This window comes from Coregonus clupeaformis, chromosome 8 (genome assembly GCF_020615455.1).
Source record: "Coregonus clupeaformis isolate EN_2021a chromosome 8, ASM2061545v1, whole genome shotgun sequence".
Classification (NCBI taxonomy): Eukaryota; Metazoa; Chordata; class Actinopteri; order Salmoniformes; family Salmonidae; genus Coregonus; species Coregonus clupeaformis.
The window spans coordinates 12,950,275-12,976,380 of NC_059199.1; the positions used below are offsets into that span (position 1 = coordinate 12,950,275).

Sequence of the window (26,106 nt, forward strand, 5' to 3'; positions counted from 1 at the left end):
CCTAACATAATTGTCTCAGATCCATGATGGGGAGTGAACAAAGATAGATGGGAGGGGACAACCATATGGAATGGAATGCGGCCTAGGTGACACCATAGCCCTTGCCAATGCACTCAGGAAACCCTGTTTGACACAATGAATGAAACATGATTAGAGCTGCTTATCAATAATATGAAAGACACCCTCTTCTTACTAAACTCAGTAAAAAAAGAAACGCCCCTTTTTCAGGACCCTGTCTTTCAAAGATAATTAGTAAAAATCCAAATAACTTCACAGATTCATTGTAAAGGGTTTAAACACTGTTTCAAATGCTTGTTCAATGAACCACAAACAATTAATGAACATGAACCTGTGGAACGGTCGTTAAGACACTAACAGCTTACAGACGGTAGGCAATTAAGGTCACAGTTATGAAAACTTAGGACACTAAAGAGGCCTTTCTACGGACTCTGAAAAACACCAAAAGAAAGATGCCCAGGGTCCCTGCTCATCTGCGTGAACGTGCCTTAGGCATGCTGCAGACCCTCCCAGCTGCAGTCAGAGCAGGAGATGTTCACCCCTCCGCATCCAGACTGCAAATGAATCGCGCATGCGGGAAGCATGCAAAAAAATCAATAAATAAGTAACTCCGCCAGTGTCTCTTTTGGGTCACTTTTGCCGGTCCCAAGCCCGGATAAAGGAGTAGGGTTGGCATTGTGACATAAAAACAAGAATCGACAGAAGAAAGTTCATTTGTATTTCTAAACATATTTAGGGTGTTTTTTACTCACTTTTTGTCTCTCCCACGACGTTATTCCTCTCTCCTACAGGGTCCATCACAATTAAATGCACATGGCCAATTATGCTAATAAGGTGATGACGTCATTTAGCGACTTTTAGGACAGCCAATAGCTACTTTCCTTACTGAGGAGTTGGCACACCAGCCAGATTAAGTTAACGATAGCTAGCTACCCCAGAAATTGCTGATAATTTATGTATCAAAGATATTTGCAAACATTTTTGATCCTGCTCGTTTCGGATCTTATTTCAAATGCTCACAAACACGTTCGCATTCGGTCGTTACCAACGCGCTATTGTAAACACATCGTTGGTGGCCGGTGTGCTTGTTTGCAGACTTTTAATTTGACACGTCAAATAATACAATTTTATTATAGATGTTGTGTGTGCTGATTTTGCATGTGCAAGCCAAGCGCCACCACTAGGATCAGTAGCACTGTCAAAGCTGTACAAAAAAAAGTCTGCAAACAAGCACACACCGGCCACCAACGATGTGTTTACAATAGCGTCAAATAGTGTTATTTGACGTGTATCTTTTTTGACACGCAAAGACAAAAACGGCGTTCCATAATATGCAGTACAAACTCTAGGAAAAACAGAGAATACATTATAGCCAGCAATCATCTTTAATGATCTGTTTGAGTTAATCTTCCAAATGTACAATTCAATGACATTTACAACAAACATGTATGTTTATAATATCGTAATGCAGTTAGTTTGTAGTTACATCTTGATTGGATTGTGTCTTTGTAAGGTTACAAATCTGAAATTACCATTCATACCCTGACAAAAAAAAAAAAATAATCGAACAAGACGATAGTAAACAAATAATTTATATTTAAAAAAACGCCTATGTCACCAGACGGTGCCTAACGCAGTATCCAACATGCTGGAATGGGCATGTTTTCGATACTTTGAGTGGGAGAGAAACAATCACACATGCAAACAAAGCGCTGGCTGGGAGAAACCATAGAGCAGTACCACACGTAGACGGGGATCTTCTCTGGCTGTCCGGACTGGCCCATTCTAACAGGATTATGGGGAGGTTCCGTGTAGCTGTCAGGGAGACCATAGTGACTATGTGAAACGACGTTCCAGGTCATCTCTTTTGCAGTCGCATTACATAGATTATCAGATCTCAACACCTAGAGAAGTGTTAAATAATTTAGGAACCAGATTAATATGATACAGAAATCTTCTGAAATGTGCAGCTCTACTGCAAAAAAAGATGACCTGGAACACCCCCCATTGGTCTTCCCTGGCACACCCAGCTCATCATAAAGGCAAAAATCCACACATACATATACTACACACCTGGTATGGCTGACTGCTTCACTGTACACTCTCAGAGACCAGGAAGGGCGTGACCATGTTCATCTGGGGGTTCTAACTTCTAACCTACGCAGGATTCCTCAATGTCAGGTGAGAACTTGTATGTGCTAGTGGAGCCCTAGCCTGGGGTATGTTCAGTTGGGGTTAAACGTTTACAACATTGCAGATAGAAATGTAACACATTTAGTTAACACGATCCCCTATTCTACTCGACAGAAGGTCACATCTGTTCTACATAATATATTTACATCTGAACATTCTGTAACATTTCACCATTCTGAACATACCCCTGATATAACACTAAGGTTGTTGGGGACAGTAAGGTAGGTTGTTTGAGACAGTGAGTTGAGTTTAGTCAGGTTTGTATGAAAGTTAAGGGAAGAGAGGGGGATTGGTTGGGATTATCAAGCAAACTCCTTTCAAATGCCAGTTTAAGTACAAACATGACTGAACTCTACTCAGCTCTGGAAGATCTGCCCAGGGCTGTGGTTTTGGGTACGTGAGAGGGTCAAAATGAACATGGATACACCAACTGGACTAAAACATGCATGTCGTCTTCAACTCGGCTGGCACTCAAGCTAACATGGGACACAGGATGGATGCATGGCTGCTTAGTTCAGACCACCCTAACGCCCGTTGTTTGTTATTTTGTATTGTTTTTGTAACTTTTATGGTGAGTTATTGAATTGAACGGGTATCACAGCGATGGTCATCATAAAAAGTGTTCTCTCTTTGTATGTTTATCTATTGCAGAAAGAAAAGGCTGTCTTGTCTTTATTATGGAGTATGCATGCGTGAGCGGCGGCAGGCTAAAGGCAGGCTGTAAGGCAGGGGGGGTACGTTTTAGCTGGAGCAGCTGGCTGTTGACAGGGGAAAGGGACAGGATACCTTGGCACGTGACGATGGGACACACATAGGGAGGTTCTGGAGAGAGAGAGAGAAGGGGGGCAGGGATTGGCTATGAGGCAGGCATTGGGGGGAGTGGGGGATTGTGGGAGTTAGAGTCCTTTAGCTTTGTGCCGTTAGCCTCTGCTCTGTGAGCGACGCCTGGTGGGACACCGTTTTGTTCTCGTGCGACCGTAGCTTGGAAACCACGTCGATGAAGGCCAGGCCCTGTACTTCTTTATGGAGTGGCTCTGGAGGAGGGAAAGAGAACAGCAGGTCTCATTCAGAAATCTTTCAACCAGAACATTCAGCTACATCCCAATGTCCATACTAGTATCCCACTCTGTGCTATGCCTTAGTTTGGATATTGGAGCAGAAGCTGTGTCTTATGTCTTCAAAGTGTCCGCCCCTTTTACCTGAGCCCATGACCGCACAGATGATGATCATGGAGTTGTATTTGATCTCCGGGGCGGTCCTCTCGTCTGAGAGCAGCTTGTGGAGCACCTGCACCAGGCCAGCCCCGACAAAGTCCTTCTCAGCCCCCACTGAAACCATGAAAAACACACTTACTGTAAGTGACAGACTCATTTGTCCAATTGTTTTAATGCATTTCAATGCCCCACCAGAGTCAATGCTTTGCTTCTGAGAAAGGGTGTATTGAGCACCCCGTTACAAATGCTTCAACAGTGAATTCCATTTATACAGTGCGTCTCACTAGGTCCAAATTGCTTTCCATTGTATGGTTCTAACTCGCCCTGTGCATGAAACTACTTTCAGTTGATTATAGCCATGCAATACGTCGGGTCATGTTCAGTAAGCATGGAAATAGAAACAGTTTTTTTTTCAATTTCTAAACATTTTACTACAGTATGCCCTACTGAACACGACCCAGGCTCTGTCAAAGGAAGTGCTACCAATCTGGCCCTTACAAAACCATGTGGCTAACACAGTAGTTAGAATTAGGCTGCACTGTGACATCATGAACCTGACGGTGACCCCTGACCCTTACCCAGGTCCAACACGGCGATGAGGCCCAGAGCCACCAGCGCCTCGTTCTGCATGATCATGTGTTCGCTCGTCGCCATGACTACTAAGTGCTTCACGCCTGCCCCCTGGATGACTGTTTTTACGACGTCCTAAAACCACAAAACAAACAAACAAATGAACAAACAAGACATTTCAATGGGGCACAATTCTAAATCGCTGCTCATCAGGACTGATTAGCTGAAATCAGGTGTGTTAGTTCGAGCAGGGTGGGAGCAAAAACCTGCACACCCAGTGACTTTCCAGGAGAGGCCACTAGGCCAGTCCACCCCTGCTCTAAATGATACATGACTATTGTACCGTGCGTAGGAAGGACATCTCTAGTGCTGCCACAGGGGTTCTATTCAATCTAGTGGTCTGCAAATAGGACGGACACTTTTAGAGCCTGGAGGTCACAAATATACAGATTAGAAGGAGAAAACCAGTCCAAGTTGCACCGGAGTCATTCTTCCCTGAGATGAGACCAGATGGGAAATGTAGCAGAACTCCCAACACTAGCTCTAGGAATGAACCAACAAGGAAGATCGTTAGACCATGATTCACATTCCGTTGTACCCCTTGATGAATAATGAAACCTAAAGACAACATATCAATTCAGTGTGTGTGTGAGAGAGAGAGAACAGTTCAGGTATGAGTCAGGATGTATTCTGTGGTCGCAGTCAGACATCCTGCCAGCCAGCCAGTCACAGTGTGTGTTTCCATTGTAGCTGGCCCTAACCTTTGATTTGCTGTGGCGGATGAGAGCTGAGAGCAGTCTGTTGGACTCTCCCACGACTCCTGCATGGTCCTTGGCCTCACACCACTCTACCAGACACGCCACCAGCTTGGCATTGGTCCCCAGCTGGACTGCCGCATCCGCTGGGGAAAAAACAACAGGTAACGCTTAATTTTACAGCCCTATTTACAATTGGTAGCTCTCTGGTATATACACTGAAATGACTGGGTTCTTGAAATGATTCCCCCCAAAATTGAATTTTTATTTAAAATGGATAAATTCTTGGTAACAATGAGTACTTTCTCGTATTTGTCATAATGTCCTATCATGTTGAGTTGCCTGCTATTTTAACACTCTGTCAACATCTCACTGTGACACTCCGGTCCATAGCGACTCAATCAAAGATGGATGCCATCGATCTCCATGTCACTTTGGATCCAACTGGACTGCACTTGGCCTTGTCCGGTCCTCCCCAACCAAACCACTATTTGATGAAGATTCAACAACGTTTGGCAGAAAACATATTGCATTCATAGCCTTTTTTGTGGACTGTACATTCCTATCTAACTTTCCTATCTATGGCCTCCCGAGTGGCGCAGCGGTCTAAGGCACAGCATCGCAGTGCTTGAGGCGTCACTACAGATCCGGGTTCGATCCCAGTCTGTGTCGTAGCCGGCCGCGACCGGGAGACTTATGAGGCGACGCACAATTAGCCCAACGTCGTCCGGGTTAGGGGAGGGTTTGGCCGGCCGGGATGTCCTTGTCCCATCACGCTCTAGCGACTGTTGTGGCGGGCTGATACGTCGCCAGTTGTACGGTGTTTCCGCCGACACATTGGTGCGGCTGGCTTCCTGGTTAAGCGAGCAGTGTTTCAAGAAGCAGTGCGGCTTGGCAGGGTTGTGTTTCGGAGGACGCATGGCTCTCGACCGTCGCCTCTCCCGAGTTCGTAGTTGCAGCGATGGAACAAGACTGTAAAAAAATATTTAAAAATCCTATCTAACTATGCTGAATAATTAAAAAAAAATATTTGCACCTGCAGTTGATACTGATCAATTTCAGGACAAAGAGTCAGGTACGGAACAATTCAAGTTTAGAGCATCATTAGGAAAGCCTTCTAGCCTCTATTTCGGAAAATGTTCCTTTATATCTTTCTGCAGAATTTATGGGTTGAAACATTCACACCTGTGACTGATTCTGGTCCATTTAAATAGAGCATGCGGCACAGACCGATGGTTAGGGCATCATTAGGAAGTTATTTTACAGTGTATTAAATGTGCTATATACAGTTGAAGTCGGAAGTTTACACTGAAAAATTCATCCAACTTATTGTGGGAAGCTTGTGGAAGGCTACCCGAAACGTTTGACCCAAGATAAACAATTTAAAGGCAATGCTATCAGATACTAATTGAGTGTATGTAAACTTCTGACCCAGTGGGAATGTGATGAAAGAAATAAAAACTGAAATAAAAAATTCTCTCTACTATTATTCTGACATTTCACATTCTTAAAATAAAGTGGTGATCCTAACTGACCTAAGACAGGGAATTTGTACTAGGATTAAAATGTCAGGAATTGTGAAAAACTGAGTTGAAATGTATTTGGCTAAGGTGTATGTAAACTTCCCGACTTCAACTGTAGGTGTTATAAAGATGTTCTACCTTGCGTGTCGATGAGCATGCGTAATGTCCCCAGCAGTTTGAACTGGACAGGAGGCATCTCTGACGGGAGGAACTTCAACACTGTATCTGACACACCAGCTGACAGCATTTTAGCCTTGTTCACCACTAAGGGAAAGATGATAAATAAAAGATTAAACATGTCAAATAAAGAAATCCATTCAAACTGTTCTCCCTCCTCAGAGATGTATAATCTGCTTTGTTTCTACACTTCAATTAAGCTCTTAGCTGACACCATAAATAAACAATATACTAACTTAGTAACTATTGTATTCAACCAATATTAACCTAAGGCTCAAAGAAGGAACTTAACTTCTAGTCAAAAGTGCTTTCCTGTACTTGTTTGTAGTTGCATTTGCCAAGACCTGCCCCCACCCACAGATTACAAAAACGTGCAGGGGATGCACTTCTGACAGGAAATGAATGTTAAAGACTTGCCTTGAACCTACGAGTCATATACAGTGAGGGAAAAAAGTATTTGATCCCCTGCTGATTTTGTACGTTTGCCCACTGACAAAGAAATGATCAGTCTATAATTTTAAAATCCAGAAAAACGCATGTCAAAAATGTTATAAATTGATTTGCATTTTAATGAGGGAAATAAGTATTTGACCCCCTCTCAATCAGAAAGATTTCTGGCTCCCAGGTGTCTTTTATACAGGTAACGAGCTGAGATTAGGAGCACACTCTTAAAGGGAGTGCTCCTAATCTCAGCTTGTTACCTGTATAAAAGACACCTGTCCACAGAAGCAATCAATCAATCAGATTCCAAACTCTCCACCATGGCCAAGACCAAAGAGCTCTCCAAGGATGTCAGGGACAAGATTGTAGACCTACACAAGGCTGGAATGGGCTACAAGACCATCGCCAAGCAGCTTGGTGAGAAGGTGACAACAGTTGGTGCGATTATTCGCAAATGGAAGAAACAAAAAAGAACTGTCAATCTCCCTCGGCCTGGGGCTCCATGCAAGATCTCACCTTGTGGAGTTGCAATTATCATGAGAACGGTGAGGAATCAGCCTAGAACTACACGGGGGGATCTTGTCAATGATCTCAAGGCAGCTGGGACCATAGTCACCAAGAAAACAATTGGTAACACACTACGCCGTGAAGGACTGAAATCCTGCAGCGCCCGCAAGGTCCCCCTGCTCAAGAAAGCACATATACATGCCCGTCTGAAGTTTGCCAATGAACATCTGAATGATTCAGAGGAGAACTGGGTGAAAGTGTTGTGGTCAGATGAGACCAAAATCGAGCTCTTTGGCATCAACTCAACTCGCCGTGTTTGGAGGAGGAGGAATGCTGCCTATGACCCCAAGAACACCATCCCCACCGTCAAACATGGAGGTGGAAACATTAGAACCTCCTTCCCTCAGCCAGGGCATTGAACAAGGGTCGTGGATGGGTATTCCAGCATGACAATGACCCAAAACACACGGACAAGGCAACAAAGGAGTGGCTCAAGAAGAAGCACATTAAGGTCCTGGAGTGGCCTAGCCAGTCTCCAGACATTAATCCCATAGAAAATCTGTGGAGGGAGCTGAAGGTTCAAGTTGCCAAACGTCAGCCTCGAAACCTTAATGACTTGGAGAAGATCTGCAAAGAGGAGTGGGACAAAATCCCTCCTGAGATGTGTGCAAACCTAGTGGCCAACTACAAGAAACGTCTGACCTCTGTGATTGCCAACAAGGGTGTTGCCACCAAGTACTAAGTCATGTTTTGCAGATGGGTCAAATACTTATTTCCCTCATTAAAATGCAAATCAATTAATAACATTTTTGACATGCGTTTTTCTGGATTTTTTTGTTGTTATTCTGTCTCCCACTGTTCAAATAAACCTACCATTAAAATTATAGACTGATCATTTCTTTGTCAGTGGGCAAACGTACAAAATCAGCAGGGGATCAAATACTTTTTCCCCTCACTGTAGAACATTGACAGTATACTCAATCATGCATGGAGTGCCTTGGGAGTCTCACCAGGGATGGCCAGGTTGCGCAGGGCGCTGAGCGCGGCGTGCTGCACGGTGACATTACCCTCCTCCACATGGCGATCCAGCAACTCCTGCAGCTTCTGAACGATGCCGGATTCCACCATCTGGATGCAGTTACCATCTGGGGGGTGAATAGCCATAACCCAGACCACAATTGACTTTCGATTTCACAATCAGTAAACAGAAATTAGGAAAACATGTTTTCTGAAACTCTGTGGTGTAGCGGAGTAATGGAATACCATGACTAAATGGCCTGTGACCAGTATTCAACACACTGAGGAAGTGGGTTTTCATTAGGGGGAAAACATCTGGAAGAAAATGGAGGGACGTGCAAAAGCCAATTCCCTGTTCTACATTATATACAGTGTTTTCGGAAAGTATTCCGAATCCTTCACTTTTCCCACATTGTTACATTACAGCCTTATTCTAAAATTGATTAAATAAATAAAAATCCTCAACCTACACACAATACCCCATAATGACAAAGCGAAAACAGGTTTAGATTTTTCTTCAAATGTATTAAAAATAAAAACATTAATACCTTATTTACATAAGTATTTCAGACCCTTTGTTATGAGACTCAAAATTGAGCTTGGGTGGATCTTGTTTTCATTGATCATCCTTGAGATGTTTCTACAACTTCATTTGAGTCCACCGGTGTTAAATTCAATTGATTGGACATTATTTGGAAAGGCACACAAATGTCTATATAAGGGCCCACAGTTGACAGTGCATGTCAGAGCAAAAACCAGGCCACGAGGTCGAAGGAATTGTCCGTAGAGCTCCGAGACAGGATTGTGTCGAGGCACAGATATGGAAGAAGTTTGGAACCACCAAGACTCTTCCTAGAGCTGGCCGTCCAGCCAAACTGATCAATCGGGGGAGAAGGGCCTTGGTCAGGGAGGTGACCAAGAACCCGATGGTCACTCTGACAGAGCTCCAGAGTTCCTCTGTAGAGATGGGAGAACCTTCCAGAAGGACAATCATCTCTGCAGCACTCCACCAATCAGGCCTTTATAGTAGAGTGGCCAGAGGGAAGCCTCAGTAAAAGGCACAACAGCCCGATTGGATTTTGCCAAAAGGCACCTAAAGGACTCTCAGACCATAAGAAACAAGATTCTCTGGTATGATGAAACCAAGATTGAACTGTTTGGCCTGAATGCCAAGCGTCACGTCTGGAGGAAACATGGCACCATCCCTACGGTGAAGCATGGTAGTGGCTGCATCATGATGCTGTGGGGATGTTTTTCAGCGGAAGGGACTGGGAGACTAGTCAGGATCGAGGGAAAGATTAACAGAACAAAGTACAGAGAGATCCTTGATGAAAACCTGCTCCAGAGCGCTCAGGACCTCAGACTGGGGCGAAGGTTCACCTTCCAACAGGACAACGACCCTAAGCACACAGCCAAGACAACGCAGGAGTGGCTTCGGGACAAGTCTCTGAATGTCCTTGAGTGGCCCAGCCAGAGCCCGGACTTGAACCCGATCGAACATCTCTGGAGAGACCTGAAAATAGCTGTGCAGCGACGCTCACCATCCAACCTGACAGAGCTTGAGAGGATCTGCAGAGAAGAATGGGAGAAACTCCCCAAATACAGGTGTGCCAAGCTTGTAGCGTTATACCCAAGAAGACTCAAGGCTGTAATCGCTGTCAAAGGTGCTTCAACAAATTACTGAGTAAAGGGTCTGAATACTTATGTAATAAGATATTTCAGTTTTTGCCTTTTCATTATGGGGTATTGTGTGTAGATTGATGAAAAAAAACAAAAAACAATGTAATACATTTTTGAATAAGGCTGTAACATACCAAAATGTGGAAAATGTCAAAGGGTCTGAATACTTTCCGAATGCACTATACTTCTAGAATCTGAGTGTTATATTTTAGTCATTTAGCAGACGCTCTTATCCAGAGCGATTTACAGTTAGTGAGTGCAGACATTTTCATACTGCCCCCCCGTGGGAATCGAACCCACAACCCTGGCGTTGCAAACGCCATGCTCAACCAACTGAGCTACATCCCTGCCGGCCATTCCCTCCCCTACCCTGGATGACACTGGGCCAATTGTGCGCCGCCCCATGGGTCTCCAGGTCGCGGCCGGCTACGACAGAGCCTGGATACTGTTACTTTGGGCAATATGTGCAGTAATCTCCTCACCGTTGCGGGCAAAGTTGGCGATGGCCAGTGCCCCTGCCAACTGCAGCTGGTGGTTGTGGGATGGTACCCAGGACAGGACCCTCTGAAACACGCTGCCCTTGCCCGCTTCAAACAGCTTCTGCATGGACTCATCTGAGGAGAGAGAGATGTGTCAACACAAACACCTGCCTACTGCATCAGAGGGGAGAGAGGCCATAAATAAAATGTCACAGCAGTTATTTACTAAACAAAAAAACACAGACCACACACACACAAATGTCACTCACACAAATAAGCATGCATGTTTCTGGCAGAAAATGTTACAGGATAAATGTCCTACTTCTTGGCTTCAGTATAACTGGAAGTGGTAAGAGAAGATTGGAAGGCTATTAGAATGCTATGTTTTGAGGAACAGAAACGGGAACGAAAATGATCTATACTGTTCTGGAACAGAAACATTATTTTAAAAGTATGAGCATTTTAAAAAATCAGTCCCAGCATGCCAGCAACCCAGGATACGGCAACCTGTCATCAGAATCTGGCTCTGAGGATCATCCCTCAGAGACGAGACCTAGCCAAGCATTGTCCTCTACCATCTCCCCCACCCACACATCTTCAGTCGCATCTCGCGCCCTACACTTGTCTGTCCATCACGCATATAACAACTAGCTTGCCCATAGCAAGCTGCTCTATCCGCACTGAGTGGTGAAGTCATTTAATGAGCCAAATTTTAAAAATAAAAAGGTTATGAAAGGAACAGAAAGGCACAAAATAAACCAGTAATTTGTTGGTCGGAACAGTGGAACGAAACCAAAAAAAAAAAGTAGTTCTGTTCAGAACAAATGAAACATTCTCAGTTACATTCGGTTGTCATAAAATATTCTCAAATGGATGAAAAATGTATTCTCCATCATTCCGCTCAAAGTGAGGCTGAATCCATCTGAAGACTTCAAGTTTCATTAATTTTTTTTTTAATGTTTTTTACACTTTTCTTAGTCACTCTCTCACTCTATTTCTCCCTCTCTGTCATTTGGCCTGATGAAGTACATGCTTGAAAAACGGAAAAATCGTTGTTAGAAACTTAGAGGGGGAATCTAAAGATGCAACAACTAGGATGGGGTTGCAAATATGACTAGAATTGTGCCTTTGGCTTCTGGACCACGAAAGAAAGTTGATATGAAAACCAATAGAACCAGGAGAGAAATGACATAGCTGTGGGTCCAATAGGGCAGTAAATAGAAATACATCTGCCAAAATTATATAATTACTCCTGTCTATACAGAAATAAATAAAATCATTCAAAATTCTTCACCAGAAAGCACGACTTAGCCACAGAGGAATCGAGGATCATTAGCTTCTTTAACAAAAATAGCTGCGGATTGTTTCAAATCACAAGTTCGTAGGTCTATTCCCAGCGCGTGTGGCAATAGGCCTAGCTGATTTTTGAGTTGCGGCTGTCAGTGAAAAGCATATAAAATATGTGAAGATAATGTGTCGAGTATAATTTCAAATGTTGAGACAAGGGGAAGGGGTGTGTGGCGAAGATATAGGAGAGTCACCCCAGAAGCTGGCAATCATGCATTAGTTGACTTAACTTTTTAGTTAACGATTTTTATCAATTTTAAATTCTGATTTTTATGATTAACCACGCAATGATTTTGAGATACCATAACGTTATTATTGAAATGAAACTGTTCCACGAAAATGTGCATATTAAAATCATAACTGGTAGAAATGGTAGGATCAATTGTAAGCTTCCCCAAACTTGAAACTCACGCGCTGCCTATGAAGTCTTTGAAGCATTTTTAAAACATACTTAACTGTTTGAAACCTTAATGTTTTATTTCAGATTATGAGGCATGTCTTACCTTGCTTCAAAGGAGCCTATAGGCAAAATCCTACCATGGAGACATGCCTCATAGTATGTTTTCAAAATGCATACTGCCTCCAGCTCACATTGTAAAGTGGTTGGTGACGCGACGATATCCTGTTGCCTGCACTTGAATGGTGTTGGATTCTATCCTGAAATATACTTAATGTTACCATACTATAACTTATAGATGACTTTACATGTATAAGGAATGTATATGTTGGGGTCAATGAAGGATGAATAGGAACTTGGTGTATGCTTACAAAAGCATGTTTTACTCCAGCAGAAACCAGCTGAGGAGCTGCAGGAGAAATCCCGCTCAAAATAGGCTCTGTATGCTGTGAGCGTTTGATAGGTGTGTTGTATAACTAAGATACACGATGACTAACGAAAACACACACAGGCCAATTTAATTCCACTAAATTATGCAAATGACCCTATTGATGGGTTCTGACTTCTACACTTGAAATATCCTTATGTTACTGAGGGAGAGAGGGGAATGCAGAACGTTTACATTGTGTCAGAACATGTTATTGTTAGACATCAGGTATCCTATGGATACCACAGTCTGGTTCCAGTCAACAGGACAGCCGTGAGGAATTTGGGACGAGGTCATGTCAGATTAAGTGAGAAAGAACAGGCATCACTAAAGTCATGTCTAGCAACATAGATGTATTATTGGCTGTCCAGATGTGTAAAGAGGAGACTCAGCATAGGAGGAAGGTTTAAATACCAGAGCTGGTGTAAATATGTCTTTGTCTTTTCAGCTGTTTGATCCAGTGGGTGAATAAACTTGGTTTGAGCTTTTCCTAGTTGTCCGTTTGTTTTAGAACCTCCCGGTTTTTCTTCTCCCGGTAATTTGTATTTACCGTCTTCTCATATAATTTTTGGGCCAAAAGACTGCAATTGCCGGCTAACGAAAACCGTGATGTGTGTGTGTAGTACCTCCCAGCAGCAGCAGCACCATCAGATCGGAAGCAGTCTTGAGCTGGGCCACATCCTCCTCCCTCTCCCCGTCCACGGTGTGAGCCACCACGTCGAACAGACACTCCACAAGGCCCGCCTCCACCAACTGCAGCTTGATCACATCTGAGTGAGTGAGTGAGTGAGAGACAGTTATACAAAATTAGAAATGACATAGTTAATCCTATGGCGAGAAAGACCACCGCCTGGTAATGCTATCAACAACTTGTGATACACACACAAATGCTATCTCTCCCACAGACACACCCCACTCATTTGTTCCTTTAGACTAGACACACCCCACTCGTATATGACGTACATCATTGTCCGTTTCTGTCCGTCAACAGTACTCAAGTCAACTATTTTCTGACCATTTGTGGGGGTTTTTGGGGTCGGACAATCATTAAGCGTTTTCATTCATCCGGCAATGAATGACTGGCATTGAAAAAGCATTGGCTGCATCTAAAATTCTCGGACACAAAATCCCAGTGTGCCGACAGCCTCATCTTTTTTAGGATGTACAGTTGAAGTCGGAAGTTTACATACACCTTAGCCAAATACATTTAAACTCAGTTTCACAATTCCTGACATTTAATCCTTGTAAAAAATTCCCTGTCTTAGGTCAGTTAGGATCACCACTTTATTTTAAGAATGTGAAATGTCAGAATAATAGTAGAGAGAATGATTTATTTAAGCTTTTATTGATTTCATCACATTCCCAGTGGGGGTCAGAAGTTTACATACACTCAATTAGTATTTGGTAGCATTGCCTTTCAATTGTTTAACTTGGGCCAAACGTTTCGGGTAGCCTTCCACAAGCTTCCCACAATAAGTTGGGTGAATTTTGGCCCATTCGTCCTGACAGAGCTGGTGTAACTGAGTCAGGTTTGTAGGCCTCCTTGCTCGCACACGCCTTTTCAGTTCTGCCCACAAATGTTCTATAGGATTGAGGTCAGGGCTTTGTGATGGCCACTCCAATACCTTGACTTTGTTGTCCTTAAGCCATTTTGCCACAACTTTGGAAGTATGCTTGGGGTCATTGTCCATTTGGAAGACCCATTTGCGACCAAGCTTTAACTTCCTGACTGATGTCTTGAGATGTTGCTTCAATATATCCACTAATTTTCCTTCCTCATGATGCCATCTATTTTGTGAAGTGCAGCAGTCCCTCCTGCAGCAAAGCACCCCCACAGCATGATGCTGCCACCCCCGTGCTTCCCGGTTGGGATGGTGTTCTTCGGCTTGCAAGCATCCCCCTTTTTCCTCCAAACATAACAATGGTCATTATGGCCAAACAGTTCTATTTTTGTTTCATCAGACCAGAGGACATTTCTCCAAAAAGTACGATCTTTGTCCCCATGTGCAGTTGCAAACCGTAGTCTGGCTTTTTTATGGCGGTTTTGGAGCAGTGGCTTCTTCCTTGCTGAGCGGCCTTTCAGGTTATGTCGATATAGGACTTGTTTTACTGTGAATATAGATACTTTTGTACCCGTTTCCTCCAGCATCTTCACAAGGTCCTTTGCTGTTGTTCTGGGATTGATTTGCACTTTTCATACCAAAGTACGTTCATCTCTAGGAGACAGAACGCGTCTCCTTCCTGAGCGGTATGACGACTGTGTGGTCTCACGGTGTTTATACTTGCGTACTATTGTTTGTACAGATGAACGTGGTACCTTCAGGCGTTTGGAAATTGCTCCCAAGGATGAACCAGACTTGTGGAGGTCTACAATTTTTTTTCTGAGGTCTTGGCTGATTTCTTTTGATTTTCCCATGATGTCAAGCAAAGAGGCACTGAGTTTGAAGGTAGGCCTTCAAATACATCCACAGGTACACCTCCAAATTTACATTTACATTTTAGTAATTTAGCAGACGCTCTTATCGAGAGCTACTTACAGTTAGTGAGTGCATACATATCCCCCCCGTGGGAAACAAACCCACAACCCTGGCGTTGCAAGCGCCATGCTCTACCAACTAAGCTACACGGAGCAATTGACTAAATTATGTCAATTAGCCTATCAGAAGCATGACATCATTTTCTGGAATATTCCAAGCTGTTTAAAGGCACAGTCAACTTAGTGTATTGTAAACTTCTGACCCACTTCTGACCCAACACCATTATCCCAGAAACCCTAGACCCACTCCAATTTGCATACCGCCCCAACAGATCAACAGATGATGCAATCTCTATTGCACTCCACACTGCCCTTTCCCAACTGGACAAGAGGAACACCTACGTGAGAATGCTATTCATTGACTACAGCTCAGCATTCAACACCATAGTGCCCTCAAAGCTCATCACTAAGCTAAGGATCCTGGGACTAAACACCTCCCTCTGCAACTGGATCCTGGACTTCCTGACGGGCCGCCCCCAGGTGGTAAGGGTAGGTAACCACACATCTGCCACACTGATCCTCAACACAGGGGCCCCTCAGGGGTGCGTGCTCAGTCCCCTCCTGTACTCTCTGTTCACCCATGACTGCATGGCCAGGCATGACTCCAACACCATCATTAAGTTTGCCGACGACACAACAGTGGTAGGCCTGATCACTGACAACAATGAGACAGCCTATAGGGAGGAGGTCAGAGACCTGGCCGTGTGGTGCCAGGATAACAACCTCTCCCTCAACGTGACCAAGACAAAGGAGATGATTGTGGACTAAAGGGGGAAAAAAAGAGGACTGAGCACGCCCCCATTCTCATCGACGGGGCTGTAGTGGAACAGGTTGAGAGCTTCAAGTTCCTTGGTGTCCACATCACCAACTAACTATCATGGTCCAAGCACACCAAGACAGTCGTGAAGAGGGCATGACAAAGCTTATTCCCCCTCAGGAGACTGAAAAGATTTGGCATGGGTCCTCAGATCCTCAAAAAATTCTACAGCTGCACCATCGAGAGCATCCTGACTGGTTGCATCACTGCCTGGTATGGCAACTGCTTGGCCTCCGACCGCAAGGCACTACAGAGGGTAGTGCATACGGCCCAGTACATCACTGGGGCCAAGCTTCCTGCCATCCAGGACCTCTATACCAGGCGGTGTCAGAGGAAGGCCCTCAAAATTGTCAAAGACTCCAGCCACCCTAGTCATAGACTGTTCTCTCTGCTACCACATGGCAAGCGGTACCAGAGTGCCAAGTCTAGGTCCAAAAGACTTCTCAACAGCTTCTACCTCCAAGCCATAAGACTCCTGAACAGCTAAATCTATTTGCACTGCACCTCCACCCCATCTTTTTACGCTGCTGCTGCTACTCTGTTAATTATTTATGCATAGTCACTTTAACTCTACCCACATGTACATATTACTTCAACTACCTCAACTAGCCGGTGCCCCCGCACATTGACTCTGCACCGGTACCCCCTGTATATATAGCCTCCCTACTGTTATTTTATTTTACTTCTGCTCTTTTTTTCTCAACACTTTTTTGTTGTTTTATTCTACTTTTTTATTAAAAATAAATGCACTGTTGGTTAAGGGCTGTAAGTAAGCATTTCACTGTAATGTCTGCACCTGTTGTATTCGGTGCAAGTGGCCAATAAAATTTGATTTGGGAATTGTGATACAGTGAATTATAAGTGAAATAATCTGTCTGTAAACAATTGTTGGAAAAATTACTTGTGTCATGCACAAAGTAGATGTCCTAACCGACTTGCCAAAACTATAGTTTGTTAACAAGACATTTGTGGAGTGGTTGAAAAACGAGTTAATGACTCCAACCTACGTTTATGTAAACTTCCGACTTCAACTATATATCTTCATGTTTTCTTTGTGTACCTTATTCCTACTTCGCCTACTTGAGTGTCAGAGTTTAACAAATGTGTCCACTGTCCATACATGGATAATAATAATATAATAATAATATGCCATTTAGCAGACGCTTTTATCCAAAGCGACTTACAAGTCATGCGTGCATACATTTTTGTGTATGGGTGGTCCCGGGGATTGAACCCACTACCCTGGCGTTACAAGCGCCGTGCTCTACCAGCTGAGCTACAGAGGACCACCTGGATAATGACGGTTCAGTATACACCCAGTTTACAAAACATTAAGAACACCTGCTCTTTCCATGACAGACTGACCAGGTGAATTCAGGTGAAAGCTATGATCCCTTATTGATGTCACTTGTTAAATCCACTTCAAATCAGTGTAGATGAAGGGGAGGAGACAGGTTAAATAAGGATTTTTAAGCCTAGAGACACGGATTGTGTGTGTGCGTAATTCATAGGGTGAATGGGCAAGACAAAATATTTAAGTGCCTTTGAACGGGGTACGATAGTAGGTGCCAGGTGCACTGTTTTGTGTCAAGAACTGCAACGCTGCTGTTTTTTAAAACTCAACAGTTTCCTGTGTGTATCAAGAATGTTCCACCACCCAGCCAACTATGGGAAGCATTGGAGTCAACATGGGCCAGCATCCCTGTGGAACGCTTTCGACACCTTGTAGAGTCCATGCCCCGACGAATTGAGGCTGTTCTGAGGACAAAAATGTAAACTGCACTGGTGGAATCTTTGCGAAACACCATGTTTGTTTTTGTTGTCTAAAGACAGACATTCAGCAATAAATTCAAACGCCTAAGTACATGTATTTGAGTCATGCGAGTGGCTGTAGAACAACTGCTATGTCCTTGTGTAATCAAAATGAGTCACTCTGGCAGGGAATTCATTACAGGAACTCAAGAAATTGAGCGGAGATAAAGAGTGGGCGGAGTCAGACTGAGAAACAAATATAAAAGGGGGAGGTGTAAATATAGTTGTAAGACATGAGATCAGTCTGCAGCTGGACTTCAATGTGATTTGCTGAATGAAACGGTCCACTCAAGAACATGGCTATGAACTGGAAATCATGTCTCACTTTTGTTGTTTCATTTCTGCTCTTTAAGGTATCCCACTTTGGTAAGTCTAACAATTCAGTTATCATCTTCAATTAATATTATCTTACTAGTATATAGACAGTGATTATAAAAAATGTTTACTAAATGTGCAGATTAGTACATCAAGTTTTATGTGGTCAATTATTTGCAAGAATAAAGTCAAAGGTTTGTTTGAACATAACAAAAGCTGTTTAGACACATTCAACACAGACATGAATTGGCCATTTTGGATAAGAATGTTTGGACATAGGACAGAGTTTGGACATAGGCCTATTTATCCATTTTCAAAGGTGCTGGATGCAAGTTTGTTTGTGCCGTTGTTTGCTAATCTAACCATCTAAAATGTCAAAGTATAGCACACAGTATGGCCAAAACTCAACCAACATTTTCTAAAACTCGACTGACTCCTGAAGTAAGAAATGGCACTGCACACTTCCTTTACCATTTCCTAAATCTGGGGCGGCAGGTAGTCAGCCTACTGGTTAAGAGCGTTGGGCCAGTAACCGAAAAGTCGCTGGTTCGAATCCCCGAGCCGACTAGCAGAAACATCTGCTGATGTGCCCTTGAGCAAGGCACTTAACCCTAATCGCTCTTGTAAGTCGCTCTGCATAAGAGCGTCTGCTAAATGACTAAAATGTAAATCTGTCACAGAACAGCTTTGGCTCAGTGGATAATGCCTTTTGTCTTTGTAGCAGAGTTTGCGACCACTGTTCCCAGTGAGACCCAGCTTGCCATCCAGGGGCAAAATACAGTCCTAGACTGCAGTTTCCCTGTGGACAAACAATGGGATCGAACGTGCTGCCAGATTGAATGGAAGTTAGACAAAGAGGTGGTCCACAGTTTCTACTATGGTCAGGACCACCTGAACGACCAGAGCAGTCGCTATGTCAACAGAACCAGCCTGTACCACTCTGATATAGAGAAGGGGAACGCTTCTCTCAGGCTGGAACATACCACCGTGGGAGATGAGGGAAACTATATCTGTACTGTGCACACAGAAATGGGCCCAAAGAGGAAATCTGTATACCTTAAATTAGCAGGTAACACCCATATCTTTTTTTCTGCTAACTTGGAACTTGCTGAGAAACAATCAAGCACCTTGCATAACAGTTATATACATGTATGCATGACTCATGATTTTGCACTCTTTACAAACATGTTATTCAGTGGGACATTTAGTTGATTTAATTTAATCTCCAATGAAGTCAATTGGGGTTGTTATACAGTCATGCTTCACTTCATATTCTTAACACCTCCACTTCTGTAGAAAGCATACAGTTTTGGTCATGATACCTTTTCAATATCCAATTCTATCATTGTTGTGTATAGCGTTCTACTCTGAGCCTCGCCTGAAGTTCTCAACATCTGCCTGTGGTGTGGAGCTACTCTTGACCACCAAGGGGTACCCTCGGCCCTCAGTGCAGTGGCTGACTGTCAGTGGAGAGGACGTCACCAACGACACAGTCACACACCTCTCCCAGGACGCACAGGGCCTATACACTGTTTCCAGCACAGTAACCCTGCAGGGAGCGGTCAATAAGACCCTGACGTTTGTCTTAAAGAACAAAGACCTGGGACAGGAGATCAGGAGAAACATCACACTTCTCTCAGGTAACTTAAAATGACAAGGAAATATAATGGATCTATGCGGCAGTGTGTTTGTTGTATAATGAAAATGAATAGAAGGTAGTTTATATACAGTACCAGTCAAAAGTTTGGACACACCTACTCATTCAAGGGTTTTTCTTTATTTTTACTATTTTCTACACTGTAGGATAATAGTGAAGACATCAAAACTATGAAATAACACATATGGGATAATGTAGTAACCAAACAAAAAAAGTGTTAAACAAATCAAAATATATTTTATATTTGAGATTCTTCAAATAGCCACCCTTTGCCTTGATGACAGCTTTGCACACTCTTGGCATTCTCTCATCCAGCTTCACCTGAATTCTTTTCCAACATTCTTGAAGGAGTTCCCACATATGCTGAGCACTTGTTGGCTGCTTTTCCTTCACTCTGCCGTCCGACTCGTCCCAAACCATCTCAACTGGGTTGAGGTCGGGGGATTGTGGATGCCAGGTCATCTGATGCAACACTCCCCTTCTTGGTAAAATAGCCCTTACACAGCCTGGAGGTGTGTTGGGTCATTGTCCTGTTGAAAAACAAATGATAGTCCCACTAAGCGCAAACCAGATGGGACAGCGTATCGCTGCAGAATGCTGTGGTAGCCATGCTGGTTAAGTGTGCCTTGAATTCTAAATAACCCACAGACAGTGTCACCAGCAAAGCACCCCCACACTATAACACTTCCTCCTCCATGCTTTACGGTGGGAAATACACATGCGGAGATCATCCGTTCACCCACACTGTGTCTCACAAAGACACAGCGGTTGGAACCAAAAATCTCAAATTTGGACTCCAGACACAAGCACAGTCCTCATGAGAGCCAGTTTCATCATAGCGCTTGATGGTTTTTGCGACTGCACTTGAAGAAACTTTCAAAGTTCTTGAAATGTTCCGTATTGACTGACCTTCATGTCTTAAAGTAATGATGGACTGTCGTTTCTCTTTGCTTATTTGAGCTGTTCTTGCCATAATATGGACTTGGTCTTTTACTAAATAGGGCTATCTTCTGTATACCCCCGTACCTTGTCACAACACAACTGATTGGCTCAAATGCATTAAGGAGGAAAGAAATTCCACAAATTAACTTTTAAGAAGGCACACCTTTTAATTGAAATGCATTCCAGGTGACTATCTCATGAAGCTGGTTGAGAGAATGCCAAGCGTGTGCAACGCTGTCATCAAGGGAAAGGGTGGCTATTTGAAGAATCTCAAATATAACATGTATTTTGATTTGTTTAACACTTTTTAGGTTACTACATGATTCCATGTGTGTTATTTCATAGTTTTGATGTCTTCACTATTATTCTACAATGTACTTTTTTTATTTTATTTTTTACAAATAAAGAAAAACCCTTGAATGAGTAGGTTTCCAAACCTTTGACTGGTAGTGTATATCAAGTGAAACAGTAAGTAAGATAGGTAGGCCTACATAGATAGTGTAGATAATGTGTTGCAATGTTAATCTGACATTGCACCTTTTTTTTTTTTATAACAGGAAACTGTGTTGAAGTGTCACCTGGGGTTTGCCAAGAGATATGGTGGCTTGTTATTACTATCCTGGCTGTGATGCTGAAATACTGTTCATGTATCTAAGGGGGTTGGGTCTTGGTAACCATTTGTTGTTTTGTTTTACAAATTAGTCCAAGAAGTAATGCCCGAAGATGCAACTAAGAAAATGTAATAAACGGTACAGAATGCATCTGTAAATGAGTAGTTTGTTATGCTGCATGTCTAATGTATATGTAGGCCTATGTACTGTATAGTGTGTATATTACAGGCATATGTCCTAACGTCGGTTAATATTTATATAAATGAATTAGTGTTGCCGCAATATAGTCTCTGGCTCCACCCTACATGACACAGAAATGAAGTGCTTACTTTACTTTACACAGATGACTTGGTTCTGTTGTCACCCACAAAACATGGGTTCAATTATAACTGAGCCCTCAACAGAGCCAGTTATCCATATTGTATAGAAAACAAAAAAACATAGAGCACCGTGTATACCAAACATTAGGAACACCTTCCTAATATTGAGTTGCACTCAGAACATCCTCAATTCATCGGGGGCAGGGACTCTACAAGGTGGCGAAAGCGTTCCACAGGGACATGTTGACTCCAATGCTTCCCACAGTTGTGTCAAGTTGGCTGGATGTCCTTTGGGTGGTGGACCATTCTTGATACACACAGGAAACGTTAAAAAAAAAACAGCAGCGTTGCAGTTCTTGACACAAACTGGTGCGCCTGGGACCTACTACCATACCCTGTTCAAAGGCACTTACATATTTTGTCTTGCCAATTCACCCTCTGAATGGCACACATACACAATCCATGTCTCAAGGCTTAACAATCCTTCTTTAACCTGTCTCCTCCCCTTCATCTACACTGATTGAAGTTGATTTAACAAGTGACATCAATAAGGGATCATAGCTTTCACCTGGATTCACCTGGTCAGTCTGTCATGGAAAGAGCAGGTGTTCTTAATGTTTTGTATACTTAGTGTGTGTACACACACACTGAACAAAAATATAAAAACGCAACATGCAACAATTTCAAAGACGTCACTGAGTTAAAGTTCATATAAGGAAATCAGTCAATTGAAATGAATTCATTAGGTCCTAATCTATGGATTTCACATGACTGGGAATCCAGATATAGGCTGTTTTTCATGTTTCCGGCTAGTCCCCTTAACGCTACAGCATACAATGACATTCTAGATCAGGGGTGTCAAACTCATTTTAGCTCAGGGGCCACATGGAGGAAAATCTATTCCCAAGTGGGCCGGACCGGTAAAATCATGGTATACAGTGGGGCAAAAAAGTATTTAGTCAGCCACCAATTGTGCAAGTTCTCCCACTTAAAAAGATGAGAGAGGCCTGTAATTTTCATCATAGGTACACGTCAACTATGACAGACAAATTGAGAAAAGAAAATCCAGAAAATCACATTGTAGGATTTTTAATGAATTTATTTGCAAATTATGGTGGAAAATAAGTATTTGGTCACCTACAAACAAGCAAGATTTCTGGCTCTCACAGACCTGTAACTTCTTCTTTAAGAGGCTCCTCTGTCCTCCACTCGTTACCTGTATTAGTGGCACCTGTTTGAACTTGTTATCAGTATAAAAGACACCTGTCCACAACCTCAAACAGTCACACTCCAAACTCCACTATGGCCAATACCAAAGAGCTGTCAAAGGACACCAGAAACAAAAGTGTAGACCTGCACCAGGCTGGGAAGACTGAATCTGCAATAGGTAAGCAGCTTGGTTTGAAGAAATCAACTGTGGGAGCAATTATTAGGAAATGGAAGACATACAAGACCACTGATAATCTCCCTCGATCTGGGGCTCCACGCAAGATCTCACCCCGTGGGGTCAAAATGATCACAAGAACGGTGAGCAAAAAATCCCAGAACCACACGGGGGACCTAGTGAATGACCTGCAGAGAGCTGGGACCAAAGTACAAAGCCTACCATCAGTAACACACTACGCCGCCAGGGACTCAAATCCTGCAGTGCTAGACGTGTCCCCCTGCTTAAGCCAGTACATGTCCAGGCCCGTCTGAAGTTTGCTAGAGTGCATCCAGAAGAGGATTGGGAGAATGTCATATGGTCAGATGAAACCAAAATATAACTTTTTTGGTAAAAACTCAACTCGTTGTGTTTGGAGGACAAAGAATGCTGAGTTGCATCCAAAGAACACCATACCTACTGTGAAGCATGGGAGTGAAAACATCATACTTTGGGGCTGTTTTTTCTGCAAAGGGACCAGGACGACTGATCCGTGTAAAGGAAAGAATGAATGGGGCCATGTATCGTGAGATTTTGAGTGAAAACCTCCTTCCATCAGCAAGGGCATTGAAGATGAAATGTGGCTGGGTCTTTCAGCATGACAATGATCCCAAACACACCGCCCGGGCAACGAAGGAGTGGCTTCGTAAGAAGCATTTCAAGGTCCTGGAGTCTCCAGATCTCAACCCCATAGAAAATCTTTGGAGGGAGTTGAAAGTCCGTGTTGCCCAGCGACAGCCCCAAAACATCACTGCTCTAGAGGAGATCTGCATGGAGGAATGGGCCAAAATACCAGCAACAGTGTGTGAAAACCTTGTGAAGACTTACAGAAAACGTTTGACCTGTGTCATTGCCAACAAAGGGTATATAACAAAGTATTGAGAAACTTTTGTTATTGACCAAATACTTATTTTCCACCATAATTTGCAAATAAATTCATAAAAAATCCTACAATGTGATTTTCTGGATTTTTTTCCCTCATTTTGTCTGTCATAGTTGACGTGTACCTATGATGAAAATTACAGGCCTCTCTCATCTTTTTAAGTGGGAGAACTTGCACAATTGGTGGCTGACTAAATACTTTTTCCCCCCACTGTATATAACTTAAAAACAACAACTTCAGATTGTTTTCTTTGTTTTAATACTATCAACATAAAACATAAAGCTGGAGCCTGAGGACAGTGTGTCCAAAATAGTACAAGCACAACATCACTATTAATCATAAAACACGTCAAGTTTATTTGAAAATTCTAAAGAAAAAGAACACACAAACACACAATGCCTCAGTGATTCACAGAACTGTTTCACAGATCACAGAACTATATCAGGGTGTCATTTCTCAGGCAGAAATGTAGATACAAATAATGAAATCCTGTTCCCCAAACAAGTGCAAGAACCACAGAGTCAAGAATAGGTTAAATATACAAATAAAATAAAATCAATAGCACATCAACATAAAAACATAAACATAAAGCTGGAGCCTGAGGACAGTGTGTCCAAAAGCACAACATCACTATTAATCATAAAACACCTCAAGCCATTTGAAATTCTGAGGACAAACAACACACAAACACACAATGCCTCAGTGATTCACAGAAGTATATCACAGATCACAGAACTATATCAGGGTGTCTCATGCAGCACTTTAAGTGGGGTTGCATAGTTTATTTGACTCCTGATACCTGGCATCTTTTAGCTTTCACCAGCGCATCAATATCAGGCGTCACATCCTGAGTGGCAGCCAACTTCAGGATGTGATTCAAGTGCTTGTGCGTGAGCCTTGAGCGCAGCTTTGTTTTATTATGCTCATTACAGAGAACTTGCTCACAAAGATATGTGGTTCCAAACATGCACAACAGTTTTGCAGCGAGGGCTGTCAAGTTGGGGTAACCTGGCAAGAGATTCTGATAAAATGTGTCCAAGCCAGCTGCGGCAAATTTGCCCTTCAAATCCGAGTCACACTGCAAGTATATTATTTCAAGTTGGATGCTGACGGGCAGATCAGAGGGATTCACGGTTAATGGCGAACAAAAAACGTTGAAGTCTTTCTCCAGTTCACCAAAAATCTGAAAGCGTTGCTCAAACTCCCGTAACAGTCCCGTTATTTTATCTTTTAACCGCTTCATGTCTGCCACATGTTGGGTCGCGCACACATTTTTCAGACAGGGGAAGTGAGCTGCATCACCACCGACGAGTTGCGTCTCCCACAATGACAGCTTCAACTTGAAAGAACGTATGCTGTCATAATACTGCGTGGCAACTTTGTTGCACCCTTGCAGCTGTTTGTTCAAGTTATTCAGGTGCTCTGTAACATCCACCATAAATGCAAGGTCCTGCATCCATTCTGCGGAATGAAATTCTAACACTGGTTTGCCCTTTTCTTCCATGAACTGTTCAATTTCTTCTCGTAAATCAAAGAAACGCCTCAGCACAGCACCTCGGCTTAACCATCTTACCTCAGTGTGGTATGGCAGGCCATAGATGTGGTCTTTCTCTCTGAGAAGGCTGTCAAACTGACGTTGATTCAGGCTTCTGGATCGGATGAAATTAACAGTTTGGATAATATTATAATAATAATAATATTATAATAATATAATATAATAATATAATAAAAATAATAACCACCTTCATGACGTTATCCATCTTTAATGACTTGCAACACAAAGCCTCCTGGTGCAAAATACAGTGAAAAGTCCAAAAATCACGTCCTCCATTTGCAGATTGCACTTTCTCTCTGAACTTTGTCACAACGCCTGCTTTTTTCCCGATCATTGAGGGCGCACCATCTGTAGCCAGGCTGACAGCGCGGGACCAGTCCACTCCGACCCTGTCCAGCGCGCTGACGAGTGCAGTGAAAATATCAGCTGCTGTCGTTGTATCTGTCATCGGCACCAACTCCACGGTGACGGTCAATGTGTCATCAACTCT

At 43.1% G+C, this 26,106-nt stretch overlaps 2 protein-coding genes across 5 annotated transcripts in view; one reads left to right on the forward strand and one right to left on the reverse strand.

The window, feature by feature from the left end:
- Positions 1 to 2,941: 2,941 nt before the first annotated feature.
- The window catches only part of LOC121571162 (rap1 GTPase-GDP dissociation stimulator 1), a 59,130-nt gene continuing 35,965 nt past the window's right edge, over positions 2,942 to 26,106 (reverse strand). For all 3 annotated transcript variants that reach the window (XM_041882494.2, XM_041882495.2, XM_041882496.2), the window contains 8 exons: positions 13,372 to 13,515; positions 10,578 to 10,709; positions 8,409 to 8,543; positions 6,412 to 6,537; positions 4,757 to 4,896; positions 4,004 to 4,130; positions 3,411 to 3,539; positions 2,942 to 3,245 (listed from right to left, as the gene is read on the reverse strand). In XM_041882494.2, coding sequence (XP_041738428.1) covers positions 3,118 to 3,245; positions 3,411 to 3,539; positions 4,004 to 4,130; positions 4,757 to 4,896; positions 6,412 to 6,537; positions 8,409 to 8,543; positions 10,578 to 10,709; positions 13,372 to 13,515 — 1,061 coding nt within the window. In that variant the 3' untranslated portion in view covers positions 2,942 to 3,117. The remainder of the gene's footprint in view (positions 3,246 to 3,410; positions 3,540 to 4,003; positions 4,131 to 4,756; positions 4,897 to 6,411; positions 6,538 to 8,408; positions 8,544 to 10,577; positions 10,710 to 13,371; positions 13,516 to 26,106) is intronic.
- Positions 17,863 to 21,583, forward strand: LOC121571163 (CD276 antigen). 2 transcript variants are annotated; one of them, XM_041882497.1, is made up of 4 exons: positions 17,863 to 18,276; positions 18,947 to 19,294; positions 19,584 to 19,865; positions 21,382 to 21,583. In XM_041882497.1, exons 1-4 carry the CDS (start codon positions 18,207 to 18,209, stop codon positions 21,477 to 21,479), a joined length of 798 nt encoding a protein of 265 aa, XP_041738431.1. In that variant the 5' UTR covers positions 17,863 to 18,206; the 3' UTR covers positions 21,480 to 21,583. The 2 variants fall into 2 exon arrangements, with proteins under 2 accessions (XP_041738431.1, XP_041738432.1); XM_041882498.1 differs by having other exon boundaries at positions 18,950 to 19,294.